Genomic DNA, 23,803 nt, shown 5'->3' with positions numbered 1-23,803 from the left:
AAAACAAAAAAAGCAGTTTTAGAAACACTCCCAGTTTTAGACAAATTTGTGTTCTTGTTTACATTTATGTTTATATCCCTCAATCAATAAGGCTATACAAAATATTTCCTTTCATTGGTCAATAAATTATCATTAGAAATCACTAAATCTCCTCCCTGTCATCTCCAAATAAATCTCAAAGATGGTATATTTTCATACATAGAGGGGCAGAAGTCCTTCATCTCATTCTGCTGCCATATGTTTTAAGTTGGGTGACTCAGTGGTTAGCATTGCTGACTCTCAGTGGCAGGGACACAAGTTCAATTTCAGTCTTGGGTGACTGTCTCTGTGGAGTTTGCATGTTCTTCCGTGTCTGCATTGTTTTCTGCTGGCTGCTGTGGTGTCCTGCAGTCGAAAGATGAGTAGGTTAGGTGGGCTGGCTGTGCTAAATTGTCCCATAGGGTCCGGGGACGTATAGGCCGGATGGTGACTGCGGGTTTAGGGTGAGGGTGTGCTATTTATGTTATGCTATTCTTGGAATAGGACAACAACATACTAGCTTTAATATGACAAATTCCACTGCAAACCATTAACTGTTCTTAAGAAGTTGAGAAAGCAATTTAGTTGTTCATAAAAAGTGATAAATACTTGCCTACTAGTGCTAGCTGTATTGATCACATGTTGTAATTTTAAGTGCAAGTTCAAAAATTTGTAACAAGAATACTGTGGAAATACGAATAACTTTTTTTTATTTATATGGTGTTTGAAAACTTGCTTTTCATTTCAATACTCTTGAAAGGTTACAATCACCTTAGAGTGTTCATTAAGTTTGTTCTGACAATCATGGGGGCATCTGCACAAGCACTCCCTAAAATGCAATTACCTAAAGGTGCTGTATGATAACTGGTATAACACAAATTATTTGGTACACAAACTAACAAGCAATAGGTCTTTTGAAGGACAATGTTTTATGTTACAGAAATAAAAATAATATTTTTTAAAAACCATTGCATTATTCATCACAAAAGCTTTCAACTCATGTCTAAAGAACAGGTTATATTTGAGTAAAGGGAATTTTTAAAGACAAGCTGTGATGTGAATGTGTGCCTTTTGCAAAATCTTAGAGAAGGCACAGGTACAAATCTGTCACAAGGACCACAATTTTGAACAATACGACACAGTTCATGCACAAACCAAATAACAACAAGTATATACCAGACGTACATATATAAGGCAATTAATTCATAAAGTATTATTACTAGCACCCATTCAGTGGCAAAGACAAGTAATAACACAGACAATGTCCAATACTAGTACTACTCATAATGTTACATTCTAACTATACACACAAGCTCTAGGTACCCGGAAAAGCAGTCAAATCTCATTTCTAGCTAACTTACCCTCTGGTTTTGCACATCTGCAGTCGAGGATAGTGTTCTCAAGCATTTTTGACCTCAGATAAAACCATGGTGCATGGAACAACATAAAGGATAACAAAAACAAATTTCTTTGGTAGAAAATGCCTCCAGACCTGGTGATTTGGAGTTTAGAGAAGATCATAAAAATCTCAAAGTTGAGCATAATTGAGTTCAAATGACAATTTGCAGGTCATCTAATGGGAAATGAATATTGTCATTGCAAGTCAATATTGCTTCACTTTTTCCGAGTTTCATGGGATTAGAACATACAGATTTATATATTGTTGTAATGAAGTTTGACTGTTTTAGCTTGAAATCTTTCTCCACTTAGAATTATTACATCTCTGCAGTGAGTTCATTCAGTTTTTGTTTGTATCCTTATAACACCATTTTCATTTCTGACAATTTTGTACACAACTCAATCTCAATATACTTCAGCATAAGCATTTTTCTTCAGTAATTTTAAAAAGGAAAACCGATGGAAGCATTATAGCTGAATTGAAAAACTGAGCAGAAATCCAACAGGAACACTGTTCCTTGTGACTACAGAAGCATTGACTTATACATTAAACACAATGGTTATTACATAGTATTCATTATCCTTGATAGATATGATTAACTGAGCAAAGCAAAGTAGGTGTTTATCCAGATAAAAACAAATACTTGTAGCATTGAAGTTGCTAGCCACTAAAATATATTCATTTATGTGAAAACTGAAAATATAGTTCAACCCAAAAATTAGATTGTTATATTGGTTCCTAACCAAGTTTATCTAAATTTTGATAATTATCTTCTTAATGTTGCAAAGTAGAGTAGAATCAAGAAGGCAGCTAATTTGTTTTGTTTAAAACGTTGATAGGCAGATTTCAGTCTGGCTTACACATTTACTCAATTGTGTCTCAAGAATCTATGTCCCAAAGATATGAAATGAACATGTTATCATTTCAAGCTGAAGTAACTTATAGATCATATTTTTCCAAATAGTTCTTTAGACAACTCTGAATGTCATGCTCAGCTGGACCTTGCTAATGTTAAGTAGCATAGGTAAAGAAAATGTCAAAAGATTAAAAACAAAGAATCTTATACTTAGGGAAATTTCTTTTAAAAGAATGTGTGCCAACGTATGGATATCAGGTCATCTTGCACTGATTAGAGCATAAATCTGTATTGTAGCAGCACAATATGAGTCTTCATTGCAGCAGGTGATACCATAATATGATCTATTGACACTCATCCTTATGAGGAATCCAGTCTGCACTTAACTGATAACTGTGATAATACCTGTTTGTCTATCTGCCTTTAAACTCATTTTATCATTCCTTTTTTAATAATTATACTGTATATAACTCAATCAGTACATTGTATCAATAATAAAAGTGATAAAATACAAAGTACGGTTACACCATTTCACAAGATTACATGGAAGATGCTGACATTATGTAATGCACATCGATAAATGAAAGTTAGTCTTTCCCCTTGTGGTGCCTATACTTTTTTACAATAGTCTCACGGGATTTTCACGAAGGAGGTAAAATTGGTAATGCGATGCCAAGAAAGTAAAACTCAGACTATTCATTGACCATTTCAATTTTTGGCTGAGACAGAAAATATAGTAGATATAATCACAACGTGCCTCAAGACTGTAAGCCTAATCTAAAATTGGATCAAGCATTTATACCAAATCGTTTAGAACACTAGGTGCTGAACAGTGAGATGTAATTTACCATGGAATTATAATGCCAAGCTTTGCAATTACTCCTGGATTTACTAATGTCATTTGAACATAAATGAATACTTTATGATATGATCATAACTATTAGTTTGTATGTAGCAAAAAGGCATACGCATAGTAACCCCTTCCATCCTATTTTAGTAGGCATTAGAAACATAACATGGGGCTTAAAACAAATGCTCCTGTGACTGACTGACAAATCTTCCTTTCAACAAAGTACAGCTGTAGCAGAGAGCACTGAATGATGCTTGACTGAAAGTGTGCACCAATTTTTCAATTAGACATTGCTGGTGGCAGATCAGGACGCCTGGTTTGAATTATTTTTGGTTTTGGAGAATTCTTCGATTCATCCTCATCCTCTGTTTCACTATCGCAGACATGGACAACCACACTGGGAGTTGATTCAGTTCCTGCATGTAATTCATACTTTTCACCTATAAAAATCAAAAATAAAAGGATTACAATGAAGGCAAAACATTATTTTACAATATTTTTACTTTTAAAAAGTTATTGGAGATAATTGTTTGACTTATTTTTGTAGCTCTGTGTATCGCAGATCTATAATTGAGCTTGAGGAAAGCTAGGATTTCTTAATTGTAAGGGTGAAATTTAGCAAAAGGCAGGATCTCAAAAATATCAATATCTCTGTTGAAAGTTGTGTTCTTGATAAATATTCATTGCTTTGCTATAGGTGGAAAAAAAGCACAGATAATGCAATATCCAGGCTCTGCAATATTTTAAAATGAACATACAATCATACAGATTAGGACCTGGAGTAAGCCATTCAGCCCCTCAAGCCTACTCTGCCATACAATAAGTTCATGGCTGATTTGATTGGAACCTCCACCCTCACAGCTATCCCAATTACATTTTACCTGCTTAATTAGTAAGAATATCAGTTTGAAACTTTTATGACATATTTTACATCTAATCAATGTATCTGGAATTAATAGTCAGTTGAGATTGGCAGCTGACACACACGAGGTTTGAGCTTCCACTTGCCCCAAACAAGATTTTCATCATAAGGACAGGAAGATGAGGCAATCAAGGTGCAGGGAATTCCTAAATCAAGTGTTTCAGCACTTTGCATCTTCAGTGGAATCTTGCATGTGGTTTGGTGAACCGTCAGTTGGTTAGATTGACCTTCAGGAGTCCAGTGCAGGACAATATTGGATCTATGATCATCTGGCAGCAAGAATTTTATTTTAAACTTTTACAATGGGCCTTTTACAATTAAGGTTGTGGGTCTACCACTAAGTTGTGTTCAGCATTTTCATCCCAAGCCTAGACATGCAATTTAGACCCCAATTTCTAATTGTTAGCCATTAGTCTGTGCTCTGGACGTTCTCTTAATTAAATATATACTCATCATTGGTATGAATATTAAATAACTTCATCTAAGCTGAAAACTTTACTAAGTCAGTGGTGGATGCATCCTGGCTTCCATGCTACAATAACTTGTCACAACTCACATTTCCAAGAAATTTAAAGTCAATGCTTTTCATCCATCACTTTAACACTAAATTATATGTGTGAATTTACACCGCCTGCCTCATCTTGGACTGTGCAAAAGTAACAATTGTGTTAGTATTTTCAACTTTCTACTTTAAAACTGCTGGTCTCTGTACTGGACTCTAAATGTAGTTGGGGTCTTTAAAATGACAAAGTAATTTCATAAGATATATTGATGAACATTTCCTCTGGATCAGATCAGAGCACTGTTTTAAAATTAGACTATTTCATTCAGGAGTGAAATCAGAGAGTAGTCTGCAAAAGCCTGTGAAAATGTAAAATTATTTTGCCCAAAAGGCTGTGGATGTTGTGTCAATTGAAATTTCAAGTCTGATGTTTACATATTTTATTTGACCAAGCTATCAGGGGATTATGGATCAAAGGCAGGCTGGTGAAGATAATGGACAGATAGGCATAACCTAACTGAATAGTGAAGCTTGCTTAATGGCTGGATGGCCAACTCCTATTTCTACATGCATGCCAGAAAGACAGCTTTGTAGGTCAACTGTCTCATGTTTATTCAACTTATCTGCATCCAAGTGACGATCCTTAGTGCCTCTAGATCCTAATGGCTCCCACCCATCATGGTTAAACTTAGTACACTAACTCTGACAATTACTAAAGCTGCATAAAATCAACCTAAAATATAATGACTGTTCTTTAAAATTTAGAAATAGGCAAATATTCTCTGAGTTTTTTTTATTTTAGTAAACCAGTTACAATTACCACAAGCAGTAAGATCATATTGTTCTAAAATCTACTTTACGGTGGACACATGACTTGCCTACCTGAACAGGCCGTTAGTGCCGACAGTCAAAGACTATTGATTGCAGCAAAACGTTAGCAAAATGGAATAGCTAAAAGAATTTCTTTAGATTAATGTTTGCTTTTAAGATCAATCTGCAGGTTATGAAGATTGAAACTAACTGAGATTTAAACACATCAGTATCAGATTGCTATATATGCCTGTGTATCGGAATCTGTGTTTCCAGTTTCATTGTAAGGTATTAGAATTACTTCATGGACAAGTCAGGAAAGTCACTGACAGTCTCTAATGGCAGTATTCATGTATTTTGTCTGCAATTAGTTACAACAAATTTATTAATATAATGTTCTGGCCAAAATGCAAGCTCTGTCAACATGGATTAAAGTTCTATAATAAAGTGAGTCCTGTATTTATGTAGTGCCTTTCATGACCTTTTGACATCCCAAATCACTTTACAGTCAATGAAGTACTTTTTGCGCCCCCAAAACACTAAAGTAAAACAGCCAGAAAATCTGTTTCTATAATGTTGATTAAGTGGTTAAAAAGTGGCTTGATCACTTAGGACAATTCACTTGCTCTTGTTCAAAATAATTTTTGTGAGATCTTTTAACTCTATCTTAAAACACAGACAGGCCCTCAGTTTAATATTTCATCTGAAAGATTGCACATCCTATTGTGCTGCATTCCCTCAGTTTCACACTGGAATGTTAGTTTTGACTTGTGTGTAGTGGGATTTGAACCCACAAACTGCTACCCCAGAAGCAAGATTGTTACCAATGGAGCTATATCTGAGAATTTATTGATTAGGTTTTACAGTACTGTACATCCTGTTTTATTACTTTCAGCCTGCCAGTTAAAATAACTCAACACGCAACTCAGACTCAGCCCAAAAAAAACATGGAATTCATATACACAAAAGATTTCAGATTAAGAATATACCATCCAATCCTAATAAGATTGGCCATTTTTCAGCTCCACACATTTGGCTTCTCACTCTTACCTTTAATTCCTTCTCCATAAACATAGCCAACTATTTTTGAATGCGTTGATCTCGTCTGCTTCTATTACTTTGTTTGGAACCTTTTTCCATAACCCTATTAATTTGATTGTAAATGTTCTATGTGCTTTTCCTCAAAAATTTCTTTTCAACATGTATCATTCACTACAATGTATAATGTGCCTGTATCAGTTTGGCCAACACATTTCATAATCCAAAAACTTTAACTGAACCATCTCAAAGTCTCATATTTTCCAAATGAATCAAGTGCAAGTGCTGTAATCTTTCCTCTTAACAAATTCCGGAAAGCAGAATAATCTTTATTGCTTGTTAAAGATACATCTGAAGAAGTAGGCTTTTGAAAGTAGAGGAAAACTTGGCTATTTGTAAGTACTGTCTGTGTCAGCATTAAAAGACAAGTCAAGACCAAAGTACCTGCACTGCAAGCTTTTAAGCTCTGGCTGTGGGGCACACAGCAAAAACACAAAGGAATGATGATATGGCAGAGATTTGTGATACAATCGGGCACAAAGTGAATGAGTGCTAAGAGATCAAGGAAGGAGATCAGAGATGCACCCTGCTCCAGTTCAGGAAATGGGTGTTGCTACAGCATGCAAATAGGTCCCTCACCTCTCCCTATTGAGATACCTCATTCAACACATGGTTGGAGAATTGAGTACTTTACTCCTTCTGGTAAGATGGTGATGGAGTAGGGCTTTTGCTTGTCTCTTTGTTTCTTTTACTTTCCCCTCTCTCTTTTCTTATCAGAGGTCATAGAATAGATAGTGTTGAAACTGGCCCTTAGGTCCAACAAGACCACATCCACCCTCAGACCATCCCTTGCAGATCCATCCCCCTATAACCCACCTAAGCTACACATCCCTGAACACTATGGGCAATTTACATGGCCAGTCCCTCTAACCTGCACATCTTTGGACTGTGAGAGGAAACTGGAGCACCAGGAGGAAACCCACACAGACAGTCACCAAAGGGTGGAACCGAACCCCGGTCCCTGGCGCTGTGAGGCAACAGTGCTAATCACTGAGCCACCCCAAAGAAAAATGAAAAGATCTGGAATTTTTTAATTGTATTTTACCTAACTTTTGTTGAGGAGTTCAATCACGGCAAAGCATCAGCAGTAAGTAAGCCCAGCACAGACTCAAATCAGTCGGCATCTCTACATGCTGGTGGCGGAGTAGACTCGTCCACTCCATCTGTTCTTATTTTCTTTATTTCAGTTTTAGGTTATTTTCTCAGTTTTTTTCTGCTAACTTACTTTCTGGAGAGAGTCAGTGGTGCTGGCAGTATCGGGCTGGTTGAATTTGGGGGTTGGCTAGATGTCCAGTGTGAGACAGCGGTTAGGGTCCTAACCCAGGACTCTTGGTGAGTTCCTAATGCCCGATACATGGACTGAAGGAGAGGCCGAGGATTGTTGCATGGACTGAAGGCAAGGCCAAGGCCTGGCACTTACAGCGTTTGGATCAGAGCTTTGGCAGTCTGAGGTTTCAAGGGCGAACCCAATGAGGCAATGGAAGTTTTCCTGACATCGGCAGTGACGATGAGAGCACATCAGCACAGGGAAAGCGTGAGTGGAGGAGATGGAGTCTGTGTACTAAGTGTGGTAACACCATGGCTAGCACTTAAGAAAGATTGCAATGGTTGAACTTTTAGCTTTATTTCTTCATTTTCTGACTTAATACTAAGAAGGACTGTAAGGTTTAACTTTTAACTTTGTTCCTTACTTCTTTCTACCTTGTTCTTAAGTTTTTGTACTTAGGTACTTTCACCTAAGACGAAGCTTTATATGGTGACATTGAAAACTTTTCACTGTACTCCTGTACTTGTGCTCTTAAGTACATGTGACAGTAAGTCTAATTCTAAATCTAAAAATCTATGGCCAATTTTCCTAACTTTCTCAACAGATGTCCATATTGTTCAGTGGCTGAGAAGGTTCCACTCATTGTCAGAGGCCATTTACCAGGCTGCTACAGGCTCATATCAAATGTTATGTACAAGCTGGAAAATGGTGAAAGTGATGTTCCTGATGGCAGCAGCTTGGCTGTGCCCTGCCTGGCAACACCACTGTCAACCAGTAGCAAATCATTCAAGTGTAGTTGACTCTCAACTGCCTAGTCCCCAATCCCAGCTTCTGTTGTCACATGTTTACAAACAGGTGCCCAATGCTGGCAAATGATTTGTACAGTTCTTACAGGACAGAGAGAAATTCTTCAGCCCATCGTGTCTGTGCCAGTCATCAAACATCTATTCTAATCCCATTTTCCAGCACCTGGACCATAGCCTTGTACGTTGTGGCATTTCAAAGGTTCATCTAAATAGTCCTTAAATGTCCTACCTCTACTGGCCTTTCAGGCAGTGAACTCCAGATACCCGCTATCCTCTGGGTGAAAAAAAATCCTCAAAACCCCTCTGAATTTTCTGCTCCTTATGCTAAAATTGTACGCTCTGGCTACTGAACCCTCTTCTAAGGGGAAATGTTTATCCTCATTTACTCTGTTTTTGCCTCTCAGAACTTTATACACCTTGATCAGATACCCCCTCGGCCTTCTCTACTCTAAGCAAAAAAATCCCAGTCTATCTGGTTTGCCTTCGTCCCTGAACCACTCCAACCCAGGCACATTCTGAGGAAACATGCAAAAATGGAAGTTGCTGAAGAAAGTCAGTAGGGGAGAAACTCAGCATCTCTGCAAAAAAAGCAGAGTTAACATTTCAAGTCCAAAAACTCTTCTTCAGAACACAGGTAACAGTACCCAAAATGTTATGAGTCAAAATGTTAACTGTTTTCTCTGCACAGATGCTACCAAAGTTGCTGAGTTTCTCCAGCAAATTCTGATCTTGTTTGTTTCAGATCTTCAGCAGCCACAGCTCTTTGTTTTATTAAAATCCTGATAAATCTCTTCTGCACCCTCTCTTGTACAATCACATCTTTCCTGTTGTATGCACACAGTACTCCAGCTGGGGCCCATCTAAATGTCACGTAATACTGCATCATAACCTTGTTCTTGTATTGAATATCTTAACTAACTTAGACAAGTATCCTACAGGCTTTCTCAACCACTTTATCTATCTGTCCTGATGCCTTAAAAGATCTATGAACATAAACACCAAGATCCCTCTGATCCTTTGTACTTCTTACAGTCTTAAGCATTCATCATGCACTCCCTCGCTTTCAGAATTAAATTCCATTTGCCACTGTTCGGCCCATCTGACCATCCTGTACTGTAGCCTAAGAATTTCCTCATTGCTATTTACCACACCACCAATTTTTGCGTTATTGGATACTTACTCATCATTCTACCTACATTCATGATTAGATCATTAATGTACACAACAAACAACAAGGGACCCGGCACTGAACCCTGTGGTACACACTGGCCACAAGTTTCCAGTCAGAAAAACACCCTTAAATCAACATCCTTGGCTTCCTGCCACTAAGTTAATTTTGGAACCAATTTTCTAAAATACCCTGGATCCCATGGGCTTTTAGTTTCTACAATACAAAATCTTGTCAGAACCTGTCCATGTAAACTATATCAACTGCAGTAGCCTCATCCTACACTTAGTCACCTCCTTGAAAAATTCAATCGTATTTGTTAGACATAATTGCTTCCTTCCAAAGTCATGCCAATTATCCTTTATTAATGCTTGCCTCTCAAAGTGGAAATTAATTCTGTGATGGAGGGGAAGGGATTGTGGCAGGTGGGGTCCTGATCTGGTGTCAACAGCTAAAAGGGTGTTCTGCCCTGGCTAAGGGCAATTTTTATTTAAAAGACATTTTAAATGCTTGAGAGTAGGCAACCCTCTTCCTCCTATTGGATTGGCAGATTGTAGTTTCTTCAGAGCTGCAAGTCCTCCTGTTGGCCATCCAGCTTCGAGAAACATTTACTCTTAGTTGCCCAATGAGTACAACCCCTATCACCAATTTGGTATTTCAGGGGAAGTCACTGACTGGTGGCTGTTTTCGCATAGTACAGCCTTACAACTTCTTTTTGACCTGATCAAAACCCACCGTGTTTTCAAATCTAATATCAATAGGATGCAAAGAAACAATCTGTATGTTTTATCATTTAGGGGATTTTTTTAAAATAGCTCATGGTATCTATAATCCAGGATGAAGGTTAATGTTAACGAAAGTTCTTATTACATTGTGCTGAATATATCTAAATGAGCAACATGAGAAAAGTTACCACTCATAATTAATGATCACTATACACTTAAAAAGAATGACTGTAAACTATCCTACAATATTCTTGATATTCTAATTTTTAAATTTTCCTCATTTTAACTTTTTGCTTTAAAAGTCCAGTGCTGGATGTAGCTTGATAAGAAAATAAATGATTGCACAAGCACATAGGAAAAGATAATCAACTACCAAGGTAGGGGATCCACAGGAAGTGTACATTTCTATGGCAATACTCCGGTTTACCAAGGTTTGTATAGCTATGTGTCACCAGTTTTAAATTCACCAAATGCTACTGCTCCAAGCCTTACTTAACATGAATAATGTTTTACAATCAAATGCAATGCTACTGAAAGTTTTATGAAAGGACAGATATTGCAGTTTGGAAGAAATCCAACAGAAATATTCATGTTGTCACAGAATTAGTTCTTATGAAGGATAATTGAACTATTATATATAATTGGCCTATAACGGAATTTCCCATTATCTGGCTTATAGAGATCTCCAATTCTACATATAACATGAGTCTATCAATTTTAGTGTGCGACAGGCAGATTTCAATTTTTATGCGAATGAGAGTAACTGCTGAGCCCAGCGATGAGGAAATATAAACTCTCAACTCTGGCTCTCCATTCATTTAATTAAATAGCTGCGGATCAGCAATTCAAGCAGAATGAAGGGACTGAGAATTCTTCCCAGAGGACAAAGCTCAGAGTTCTTGGGTACCAACAATGCATCATACATTTTGTACCCTCACATATTATGCAGATCTACCAGAATAAGTGAAATATAACATGCAAGATGAGCTCATGGCCTTAATTATGCCTTCCAGTGGAAACTCGCTCATTGGTGAGGGACAGAGAATTCAATGCAGCTGAAGCTCTTAAAGCACTGCAAATGCTATTTAAAGAGAGTCAATTATTGAACCAGAAAGCAAAACAGAGCCAGGAAATGCTGCATAGTGAGTCAACAGTAGATCATGAGGCAAAAGCATGATCAAACCCTCTGGTGTAAGAGTGAGTGAGACCAAGAAGATAGTTTACTTATGCTGGGAGTTTCCAAAGAGTGAAGGACCCTGGAAATCTTAGCTGAAGATTGTTGGATTCAGCCTTCTATAAAAGGATCTAATCCTCTGGTCTACCATGACTTGATAAAGTTTGGAGAAGGGGGTGGAGGGAAGTGGTTACTAGTATCAACCAATCCTGAGTGTTCTCATAACATCCACTTCTGCAATTGGGCACACACTACTTATTATATAATAATTCTGACAAGGTCAGGAGTGGGAATCAGCAGCACCTCTTTTATCCTATTTATACCAGTAGATAAAGATGTTTGTGCATGTACATGCAATGTTTCATAAGGTTACAAAAGGACAGTTTGTTTCACAGACGGTTCCACAAAGATTCTCTAGAACTAATGGAGGCACTAAAGGGGAAGTGAATGCCAGAGCACCCCTTAGAGGGGTATCCCAGTTTTAAAGAAAGGTGGTGGAAACCATTAGGACTATTGGCACTACAAGCAATACTTGGAGGCAGTGTAGAAATAGTTCAGTGAATTGATCAAGGTAGGGAATGAGTTCAGCAAGATCTTCCGTTAATCAATGTACCAGGTCCAGAGTACTTATCGAGAGCTCTTCTTCACCCCATGCAAACACACTTTAAAACTTCACAATGCATTCCATTCTGTTGCTCTCTGTTCCTTACATCACAAATCTTTTTCCTACATTGCAGTAGCAGCCATTGCTTTGGAAGATCCAAGACTCTGTATAAATCCAAACCTTTGTTTTAAATGTTTCTTGACTCCAATCTTCACATGTATTCAGCCCAAAACAATCTCATCTCATCCCATCCCATCAGAGAAGGTGACAGGTGTAAAATCTGAGAGAGAACTCAGGAGGGGGAAGGTATCTTTGGAAGTCTGGAGTGCCATGGAAAGTAAAGGAGATGAGACAGTGGGAAATTTCCAGCCAGTTTATGCTTTGCTATGAACTTTTTTCACCCTCATCCTGTTCTTCAGCTCATTTGTCATTATTGAAGTATAATCTTGAGCCTTTTACCATGCCACTTGAAGTAAAAACAACACATGAAGACTACTCATCAGGGCATCACCAAGCCTATTGTCACCTGTTTCTTTTGGCGGACGATTCTACTCTCCCTGGTGGTGAGCCTCGAGGTGAGAGCAGCATTTGTGGCATACTTGACAACGTCACTTTCCAGCCTCTGCCAGGACTAAGTTCTGGATAAAAATGCCCAGGATTGACCTTTCCTGCCTGTCATCAACTGAGCTATTAAGTGACCAATTCAGGGCCCCATGCCTGCACCATTGGAATTAACCCAGCTGCAGGCAGCTCTGTCAAAGTGCAGAATTCAGGATAGTTGCAACTGTGTAACCAGCTTGTTAGCTCCCAATGGAGCGGGGAGCGGGGACAGGGTTTTGCATCAACGGTACTTAATGGCAGATGGTACAGTGAGAGCCACTCCCTATCCTTGCTGCTGTTTCCCCTGCACCAGTTTCCTTGCAACAGACAACTCAAGAAATCCCTTCAGAAATTATCTGGGCACTTCCCAATTCTTGGATGCTGATGCCTGTCATTCCAGGAACAGCTACCATGAGCTCTGCGGCACTGATGTGCACAAGAGCTGCCGGCATCTGATTTGGCAGCAACTCCCTGCAGGTGAGTTTTCTGCCCCCAGGGTCTTGATTTCAAGGCAAGGTTCACTGGTACTCTTAACACAGACTGATTGGCTTATGGTTCAGCAGGCCTTTCAAAAGAAAAAAACAATCCAGCCTGCAGGTTAAACCCTGACACCTCAACAAGATTCCCTTCTTTAGTTGTGTCACATTAAGGGAATTGATCTCTAACTAATCTCTATCTCTAGCTAATCCACTACATCTTCTCTTCCACTCATGTATCAGCACAATACCTACATTGGAGGGTGTAATGGGGACAATGCAATGAATTAAATATGCAGCATGACTGAGCTGGAGGAGAAGTGCAAACACTGACCACAGACCAACTTGCATACACCCTCAGATAGCGAGCCCAAAAATATGCAGCTCATCAGATGTATTTTCAGAAGAGGGGTGCTTTGAGTATTAGGCTTTGCTTTCAGCACTGGAGATCGGTATGTTGCAGATAGAAATCTAAAAGAGGTCTTAGCCAGTCATATGACAGGAAATTTGCACAACACCCTGTCTTCCAAACCAGAGAATGTTAATACTTCTCTCTTAGTTGCATAGTCCAAGTTTAGAAGCCTAAATTTACAGGGTGGAACATATATAACCTTCCATTTAATGAGATTTTGGGTTAGTTAATGAGAACAATAAGTGAGTGCTTCACTGATCTCATTTGCGAGATTAATTGCAGTGGCATTGACAATAAATGCAGCCTTTGTTTAAAATTCAGAGAGCTGTAGCCTTTTTTTACGTCTTTTTGGAAGGCTTTTGGAAAGTGAAAATAGGGTCTGTTTCACCTCAGTACTAATCTGAAATGGCCCTATTGAGCTTAGGTTACCCAACTGTGTTACTCGTGCCCCTTTCCTGTCTGAAAAGAATGGGATCTGCTGGAAATTAGGCAAGAACTTCCACATCCCCGTCCCACCTGCCATTTGTAAAAGCAACGAGAGTCAGCCCAATTCCATTGAAATCTTGGTCTATTCATCAAATATTGTTCAGACAGGAGACTGGCTTGAATGAACAAGTTTGAATTGCCTAAAAACCAAAGGAGCTGCGAAACACAGTTGCTGGAAAAGCTTAGCAAGGTCTGGCAGCATCTGTGAAGGAGAAAACAGAGTTAACATTTTAGGTCTGGTGACCCTTCCTCAGAATACTCTGTTTTCTCCTTCACAGATGCTGCCAGACCTGCTGAGCTTTTCCAGCAACTTTGTTCCGAAGTTTGAATTGCAGTCTGGGAGCAGAGTACTGAGGTACATAATTTTGTGGTAGTGATCACAAGTAAGCTGAGCCCTGTGTTACGAATAGCGTAATGAATCCAGCAGATATTATTGCTGGACCAGTTAGATCCTAGGCCAAAATCATAACTTTATTTGTTTTGGCTTTAATACAGCGATCTCTTGCTGAACTATAAGCACACCATCATAACCATCAGATTTTTCTTTAACAACAAATGGAAGTTTATTACAAAAACAGCAAAGATGAAACAGAATAATCCAAACTATTTCAACAGCCACTATGCATAATTTCCTGCATAATCAAGAATCCTATTGGTTATAAAATGGCAAATTTCTCAAACTGTGACTAGATGAATTTGATTACTGACCAAAACAAAGCAACAGTTATTTTGTCACTTCTTTGCATAATCTACAGACAGTTTATTGACATACATGCTGAAAACTCTAATAAAAATGTGAAGAGATTCTACACCAGAAAATAAAGGGAGGCTGTGAGATTGATAGTCCCAAGCAGTTCAATGCTTTGGAAGGGTTTGGCTACAGGTCTGGATGCAGCATGAAGCTTAGTTTTATCATGGAATCTTGCAAATCTGAATCTCCAGAGCTATTGCTCATGTGCCAAATACAGAGATGTGTGTCTTTGTAGATTCCAGTAGATGTGCTGGCAAATAGATGCAGAGGGTTTCTGGTTCAGTCTACTCTGACCGTTATCTTTCATTTATCTTAGGGTGCTTCATTTGGAAAACTAACTGAGGTTGTGAAGAATAGAGACAATAACAGTTCATTAGGGTCACACCAAAGCTGGACATGAAAGCCGGAACCCACTTTGGCTCTTTATGAGACCCTAGCTGCATTTCAGATCATAGATCCTAGAATCCCTAAAGTATGGAAATAGGCCATTCAGCCCACTGAATCCACACCGACCTTCCAAGTAGCATTCTATCCAGGCCTGTCCCCCTAACCTATCCTTGTACCCCTGCATTTCCCATGACTAATGCACCTAACCTGCACATCCCTTGACACTATGGGCAATTTACCAATCCAACTGACCTGTACACCTTTCAACTGTGGGAGGAAACTGGAGCTCCCAGAGGAAACCCCACACAGACACAGGGAGAGTCCACAAACTCTGCACAGACAGACACTTGCCAGAGGGTGGAATCAAACCTGGATTCCTGATGCTGTGAGGCAGCAGTGCTAGCCACTGAGCCACCGTGCCACCCCAAATTGAAGTTCCAACCAGCAGCTAATTATCTGCCATTGGAGTTCCTATCCTTTTAAAAGATGAGAACCTGCCTCTAAGAGCTGCCAGCAAAAAGACCAGGCACTCCTCAGCTCTGTTACCATGAAAGTTGGCCACTGCTGGGACTGTATCCAGTTGAATGCTGCACTTGCTGTGAGGTGAGTGGAGTCAGCAGTAGTTGGAAAGAAATGGTGCTGTGCCAATCAGGTAGAGCCCAGAAAATAGAAGGGTGGCTGGGAGGGCATGCAGGGAGCCTGCCAAGGTTCACCAGGAGGTCTCCCCACATGCTGTAGGGTCAAAAGGCTGCTGGTTAAATGCTAGATGTGGTTGAAAGAGGAACTAATTAAGTAGCACATTTGGCCTACAGTGAGAGGACTGTCCTCCACTTCCAGAATGCCATGGGTACAGGAAGGCCACAGGCAATCTGTTTCCCACAACATTTTACATTGCTCTCTCCTGCCTCCCAGTTCACCTCTGGAGGGCTAGAAAATGCAGCCTATTATTTTCAGGCCAATTTTAGATTTGCAATTTTACTTAAATTTCAGAATAAATCAGCTTCAAGTGGCAGCTCCCTGACTCTGTTAAGTGTGGCACTGGAACTGCTGATGTTCATGTAAAATAGGAAGCAACCTATTGTGGCTGCACTTCCCATTTTCTAATTGCTAAGACTCACTTTATAGAGATGTTACTGATAGGAAAATTAACTACAGTGTCCCAGACACTTAGGACTGTAATGCTGGAAGCAGACTGTTGGTGAAGTATATGGAGCTGAATCTTAGATTGTTCTGGCTAAGTCTGAGTTGTGTCCCATTTTTTGGAGGGATTCCTATCACAAGGTCTAGAAAGCAGGTATGGTTAGAAGATTTGTAGAGGATACCAAAATTGGAGGTTTGGTGGGCAGCAAAGAAGGTCAGCCCAAAGTACAATGGAATCTTGATCAGATGGGTCAATGGGCTGAGGAGTGGGTAGATGACGTTTAATAAATAGGAGTTACTGCATTTTGGAAAGGCAAATCAGGGCAGGACTTGTGCACATAATGGTAAGGTCCTAGGGAATGTTGCTGAACAAAGAGACCTTGAAGTGCACATTCGTAATTCCTTGAAAATGGATCGTGGGTAAATAGCATAGTGAAGGAGGTGTTTGGTATGCCCAGTTTGTGTAGCTGAGGTACCAAAGTGTTATGCAAGAACTTGTTGCAGCAATACAAAGATAGTTGCCATTGAGCCCCAAGGTCCAGCACTGAAGTGCAAAAGCATCCTGTAAGTGAATTGGAGGTGTGCCATAAAGTTTCTCAGAGGTTGACACATCAAATTCCAATGCCCGTGCATGTGGATTGTGTGGTGCTGGTGCCCACAAAGCATACCTGATGCCTATGAAACATGCCTGAGACATAGGTGCCCAGTGTCCAATCCAGATGTCCTTTGGAGCAAGTGGCAAGCTGAATCTGCCAGGTGGCTAAGTCTGGATTCCTTGTCAAGGGTTGTTTATTCAGTGAGTTTGGTACAATCATAAGCTGAATATTAATGAAGTGAGTGGGCCTTAACAAGGGTGCATAGCTCATAGTTCAGAGAATCCCTACAGTGTGGAAATAGGCCCTGCAGCCCAACAAGTCCACACCAAACCGCATAGCATCCCACCCAGACCCAGACCCATCCCCCTATAATCCACTCATCCCTAAATACTATGAGAAATTTAGCATGGCCAATCCACCTAATCTGCACATCCTTGGACTGTGGGAGGAAACCGGAGCACCTGGAGGAAACCCAAACTGACACGAGGAGAATGTGCAAACCCCACACAGTCGCCCGAGGGTGGAATTGAACCCAGGACCTTGGTGCTATGAGGCAGCAATGCTAATCACTTAGCGACCATGCTGCCCCTGTCAATTGGCAACACATCACTGTTAAGTGAAAATCTTGTCAGGTGCTTGTGAAAAACATATAAAATGGGGTGAGGCGCTCTTGTCATAGGGATGGGCCTCTCTGGACTTCTCATCTGATTCTGTCACAAATGTCACTTTAACCCACATTGCTCAGACCTCCATAAGTTTCTGATTCAGTCGGTTGCAACAGCTGAATAATTTAGATGCATATGTTTACATAGCATGCAATCATTTAAACTGCTGAATATTGTGAATTTTTGTCCCATGGTGGCTGAATTAGGATTATCTAACCCTCAATCATACTTTCTCTCTTTTTGTGGATCACTTTGAAGATAAGTCTCATGTACGGAAGGGACTATACTGATTAATGCCAGCAATGATTCTTGTCTGCCACACTGAACTGATGGCAAGAAAATGAATCCATTCATTATCCATGAGGTGTTTCCACAAGTTGCTGAATGCCACGAAATTTCCATACTTGGATTTCTTTTGGAATCCTCAGCCATAGCTGATAAGAAGCAATTTGCTGTCTCCTCTATTCTCTCCTTCCTGCATAGTGACAGTTTTAGACGAATGACGTGCCGAATTCTGGTCAGTTCTATCTGTTGACTCACAATGTACTTAATGTAGTCGAAGCTGAAACCTAGGCATCTGAATTTAAAAAAAAACCAAAGCCACAGCAGCTGCTTGTGAAAGGAATATTTGAAATGCAGGATTGCTAGGCAATAACTGGCGCTAAAGTCTTAAAGGAAATCAGTTCAGAAGATCGAGATGTCAATTTTGCAAATGTCACACAAAATTACTGGATTCTGACAAATCCAATTTCTGGGTGAAAAATTGGAGTTGAAAGGCAACATTTCCAAACCAAAGCCGTCACAAAGTGTTCCAGCTGCGGAATGTGTGGCTGACAACATCTGAGTGCTTAGGCTTCCACTTGAAACAGCTGCTAGGTCATGTGGATATGCTAACAAAGCTCCTAATACCTCCAGGACCAAAATGCCAACTTTAGGTTTAAACTGACCTATCTGGTGGTCTTTAAAGGAACTGCTGGACACAAATGAAGAATGACAACATTTTAGCTTCTTTCTTATCTTTGTGGGGAGCTATGAGGAATAGCAATGCCCCAGTGATATGGCGAAACATGGACAGCCCAAGCTGGAATTCTGTCTTGTTTATCCACCTGCAGGCTGTATCAGTCCTATTACTAAACAAAAAGAATTAATTGATAAGAGGAGGTGATGACCTAGTGGTATTATTGCTAGACTATTAACCAAAGAGTTGTACTGGAGACCTAGGCTCAAATCTTGCCATGGCAAAAGGAGGAATTTGAATTTGAAATTTAGAATCTAATGATGATTGTGAAACTATTGTCAGGAAAAAAATCCATGCAAGTTACTAATGTCCTTTACAGAAGGAAATTGCCATCCTTTCCTAATCTGGCCTATGTGACTCCAGGCCGACAGCAATGTAATTGATCCTTAACTGTTCTGGGAAATTATGGATGGGAATTAAATGCTGGCCTCACAAGTGACACCCCATCCCATGACTGAATTTTAGAAATTACAACTGAAGGTAATATATATGAAGTGCAATATGGTTTAGTTCTGCCCCAATTTTTTTAAGTATGGAAATTTGCTTTAACATTCATCTCTGTTGCTACATATTCCTCACTTCTGGCTTTTTAAAAAAATTGATTGCTTCCTGATCTGACCTCATCTTTTATCTGCGTCCTGGACTATATTTTCTCTGAAAGGTTAAGAAGGAAACTTACTTCCATCCTTTGCTAACCTCAGTATTCAGCTCGGTGCATAGAATTAATTACTGTGGGTCACTGATTGTGACTGTGGCTGAGGAACTGTTTTGCCTCTTCTCAGATCCTTTTTGTCAAAGGCCAATTGCGCTTATGTACACAAATTTATGTTTAAAAACCCGAGGCATCTAAATGTTCAGCACTACCAGTCTGACCATTTACTCGTTCTTTCACAGAGAATGCAAGTCAGTATGCGGAAGCTAATGTGAAGGCATGGGTACATGCAGCAAAAGTGTTTTTGTATTTTTCAAATTATCAGATAATTTGGGGAATGAGGTCCATATTTAAATTTTACTTTAGGAAGGAAGGCACTCAACCTATATGGAATATATCTGCATTTAAGTTTTGCGTTAAATTCTCTCATCCTTTTCATTTAACCCTATCAACATGCTGTTTTGTTCCTTCCTCTCTCAAAATACTGCATTCACCTTTAAATATATCTGAGCTATTTTCTTCAAAGATCATTGTTATTCCTGCTTTATTGGAAAGAAAGTTAAATTTTGCATTCCAAACATCACTTTCTCTTTACTATATCAACACTGTTTAGATTGAAATGTAATCATGATCATCCGTCCTTCCTGGGTCTGCCTTAGTCATGTGACCTCTATCAACTATGGGCAGCGAGTTTACAAACTCTTTGATAAAGTCACAGTAGAACAAACTCCTTCTGCTGTCCTGACGGAAGCAGATGAATCATAGTGCCAATAATATCACTACTTCCATGACAGAAACAAAATTGCTGAATATTTTGCACTTTGATCTGTTGCAACATTCAAATCTTTAAAATATATACTTTGAATTAAAACGCAAAGGAGATCTTATTCTTTCTCCTGGCTAACAGGAATCTCTATTTTTCAACAATCCTTGTCCTTAAGGATTTCCTTATTCTGGTCTTTTACCTTCTGGTCGAAATTAATTCCTCAAACACAGAATGATGTTAAATTTGTCAGTGTTCACTAAAAGTACTGCAAGTTGCTGAATGCTTCTGCTTTAGTTCAGCCCAACATTGCCAAATCAAAGCAAGTTGTAGGGAAGCAGACTGAATGTTAACACAGGGAGGCTAATTACATAAATTATTTCATAGATTCTAAGCTTCATATTATCATCTTTGTAAGCCTGAGGACTAGGCTGAACTGCAAAATATGCTACAAACTCAAGCAAATGTGGGTTGGAAGTAACTACAGCTTCATGAATTACACACTAACTCGATACAATACTCATTCATACCCATTTGCTTAAGACCACCCCAATATTGCAACTCAAGTGCAATACCAGTTGCTGATTCCTATAGGTGCAACACTTTAACTGGCAGTGGCCTCATGATTCTAATAGGGTCATACTTACATTGCAATTTATTTTTCAGTTTCAACAGCCAAAAAAATGTTGGCATTTTATAGGTGATATGTAGCCCTTCATTATCTGCCATCTAATATTTTGGCCCTTGATCAACATGCCAATGCATTGTGTGCTATGTAAAGTGAGCACCCACAAAGTGTTTAGCTGATGTTGGATTATGTCCAAGTATTTTTTGGCTGAGTGTAGATATAGGCAGCGCTTTAACAGCAAGGAAACTCATAGCTGTGAATCGGAGTCATATGATTTCTTCCTTGCTATCCAAGGATAAATGTATATCTTCTATCTTCAAGATGCTACAGGGTCGGAAGCTCACCTAGCTCCTCCTCACCTGGCTGGCTGCGTTCTTCTTTATTTATTTTTTGTTTCTTCACTTCTCTTTTGTATCAAAGTTCGCCATTTCTTTTTTTTTCTGTGGTGGCAGCAAGGCAGATCTGGATGTTCATTCCTTGTGGCCGTAGTGACCACAGCTTTATCAAAGGCTTCATAGTCAGTGGGTCTGGTCCATTCTTCCTGATGGTGGTTTCAGTGCTGGCAGTAGTGGCATGGTGGTTCTGGTTTGTTCCTTATGGAAATGGTAGCAAAAGTTGCAGTGACAGAAGCAGCGATGACTTGAGCGACAGCTTCAGTGTTGACGATCTGGTGGGCCTGGCCTGTCCCTCCTTGCTACGGCAGTGTTGGCTTCGGTGGTGGCAGCACGGTGGGTCCAGTGTAGAAACCCTTGCTGTGGTGACCTCAGGGCTGGCTTTGGCGGCAGCGTCCCATAGCCCGTTTTCAAACTCAGGAGCCGTGGAGGGAACAAAAGGTGAACTTTGTCATAACTTTGTTTTAATTATTTCTTTTTATAATTTCTGTAATTTAAATAGCACAGAATTGTGGCAACTTATACAAGTCTCACTGCATTTTCATAAATAGAAGAGATAATAAATTGCTATTCTGTTCTGTTCTAAACTGTGTGTTTTATTATTTAATGCTGAATTGTCATTTGGTGGCATATTTGTCCATTATTTGAGCACAGTCTTGCACATTGTGAATGTGTATTAGAGAAGAACTTAAAATTAAATTTTCATTGTACATAGGTAGCATACATTGGAAATGTTGATGCAAGCTGTGTACAATTTGTTGGAAAATCACAAGTAGTCCTTGTCAAAATTCCAAAACTATGCTATGAGCAGGCAACTGTCCTGCCTGTTAAAACAAAAGTTTGGAGCTTCTAATATTTTGGCTGTGTATTTTTGTCAATTTTCATGGGGGCATTCTCTGCATAAGGCCTATTATGTCTTGTCATGTGATTGCGACCTCTATATCACACTTCCCCTCCAACGTTAGCTGCATCTCCAACACACTGTATCTAGAAGTACTCACCTCTTCCTGTGTATGCTGGGAACCCTGATATCTGTGCCATCTTTAAAAGACCATTGTGCACTGGTCAAACACTGGCAGTCCAGTGCGATGCTGTACAGTTTAGGATATTTGCCTCAGATATAGCATACAAAAGGATATCGGTGTCTTGTTTAGCAAACAGGGGCCTGGAGGTCCTGGCTGATGGTTGTGGTGCAGGCTAGGGCCCGTCCACATCCCCAAGGGAACAACACTATATCCTGGTAGCCTAGTCCATGGTTGCCGCCTCAGTCAATGTGGTCTCAAACATTTAGAGAAACATGCAGTAATGTTGCAGGGAGAACAGTGACTTCATCTGCTCCACTATCTTTCCTCTACTAACTCAGACTCTGTCTCTCTCTACTACTGCACCAACCACCCCCCAGGGCTCATGCTGTACTAAATAAAAGCCAAAAGAACTGCAGGTGCTGTAAATCAGGAACAAAAACAGAAGTTGCTGGAAAAGCTCAGCAGGTCTGGCAGCATCTGTGCACCCTCTTCAGAAGGGTCGCCGGATCTGAAACATTAACTCTGATTTTTTCTTCACAGATGCTAAGCTTTTCCTGCAACTTCTGTTTTTGCTCATGCTCTACCACTCTCACTGCTGCCTGCAACATCTTCCCTCACTTGCTCTCAACCATCCCAAGCCCCACACTACTAATCTGCACTTTCTACTCATTCACTCAGGACCTCTGACCATCTTTTCCTCACTGGCACTGGCACCAGCACCATTACCAGCACTCACAATGGTTCCACCCACATTTCTCCCTTTCAATCCCCCACTTTCATTATAGGAGTGAACAGTACTCAGCAGTGCACAACAGGGAATACTTGTGGTGGGTGCCCAAAATTCAGCCTCTGCCCCTTACAAAGAGTGGATCCAGACCTTGACCACTCAAGTGGCTCACTAACCGTGCCTAAGCCCCTCGACTAATAGCAGGCACTGCCCTCGACTTAAGAGATAACAATTGTGGAGCTGGATGAACGCAGCAAGCCAAGCAGCATCTTAGGAGTAGAAAAGCTGATGTTTCGTGCCTCGACCCTTCATCAGAAATACATTTGGGAGATGGGGATGATGGGGGTGCATGCAGCTGCTATCCTGGAGCATGTTCTGAGACATAGGTGCCAGATATTCAGGAGGAGCAAGCTGCAATTCTAGTAACCCATTCAGACATCATGAATGAGGTGAGGATAGGGTAGTTACAAATGTGATAATGAGTGATAATCCCCATTCCAGGCCTCTTGTTTCTCAGTAGTTTGAATCTTATCTTGACTTTTCTAAATTCATTTGTGAGATGTGGGTGGTCACTGGCTGGCCAGCATATTTTGCCTGTCCCTTAAATGCGCTTTAGAAGGTGGTGGTGAGCTTGGTTGAAAATTGTGATTTGTTGGTTTCAACATGAAGGCAATGTTTCACATGTTAAACAACTCTGCTAAACTTTTGGGAGAATCTAGGAATGTTTTAGCAAAAATTGTGAAATTATTCCTTAAGTACAATTACTCAAAAGGTAGATTCTGCAACCCATGTTCACATCTAAATGCTGTTTTCCGGGTGAGGACTATTCCATTAGGCAATAATAATTTCAAAGTCTGTATACTTTGCAATAAATGAGAAGTAAAAT

General features: G+C 39.9%; 1 protein-coding gene across 3 annotated transcripts in view; it reads right to left on the bottom strand.

The window, feature by feature from the left end:
* Positions 1-703: 703 nt before the first annotated feature.
* Positions 704-23,803, bottom strand: part of rcan2 (regulator of calcineurin 2) — a 355,743-nt gene continuing 332,643 nt past the window's right edge. For all 3 annotated transcript variants that reach the window (XM_048531672.2, XM_048531673.2, XM_048531674.2), the window contains one exon: positions 704-3,563. In XM_048531672.2, the coding sequence (XP_048387629.1) occupies positions 3,403-3,563 (161 nt within the window). In that variant the 3' untranslated portion in view covers positions 704-3,402. The remainder of the gene's footprint in view (positions 3,564-23,803) is intronic.

This window comes from Stegostoma tigrinum, chromosome 4, assembly GCF_030684315.1.
Source record: "Stegostoma tigrinum isolate sSteTig4 chromosome 4, sSteTig4.hap1, whole genome shotgun sequence".
Lineage (NCBI taxonomy): Eukaryota > Metazoa > Chordata > Chondrichthyes > Orectolobiformes > Stegostomatidae > Stegostoma > Stegostoma tigrinum.
Note: the sequence above shows the minus strand (reverse complement) of the source record. Positions and strands in the feature narration are given on the sequence as shown.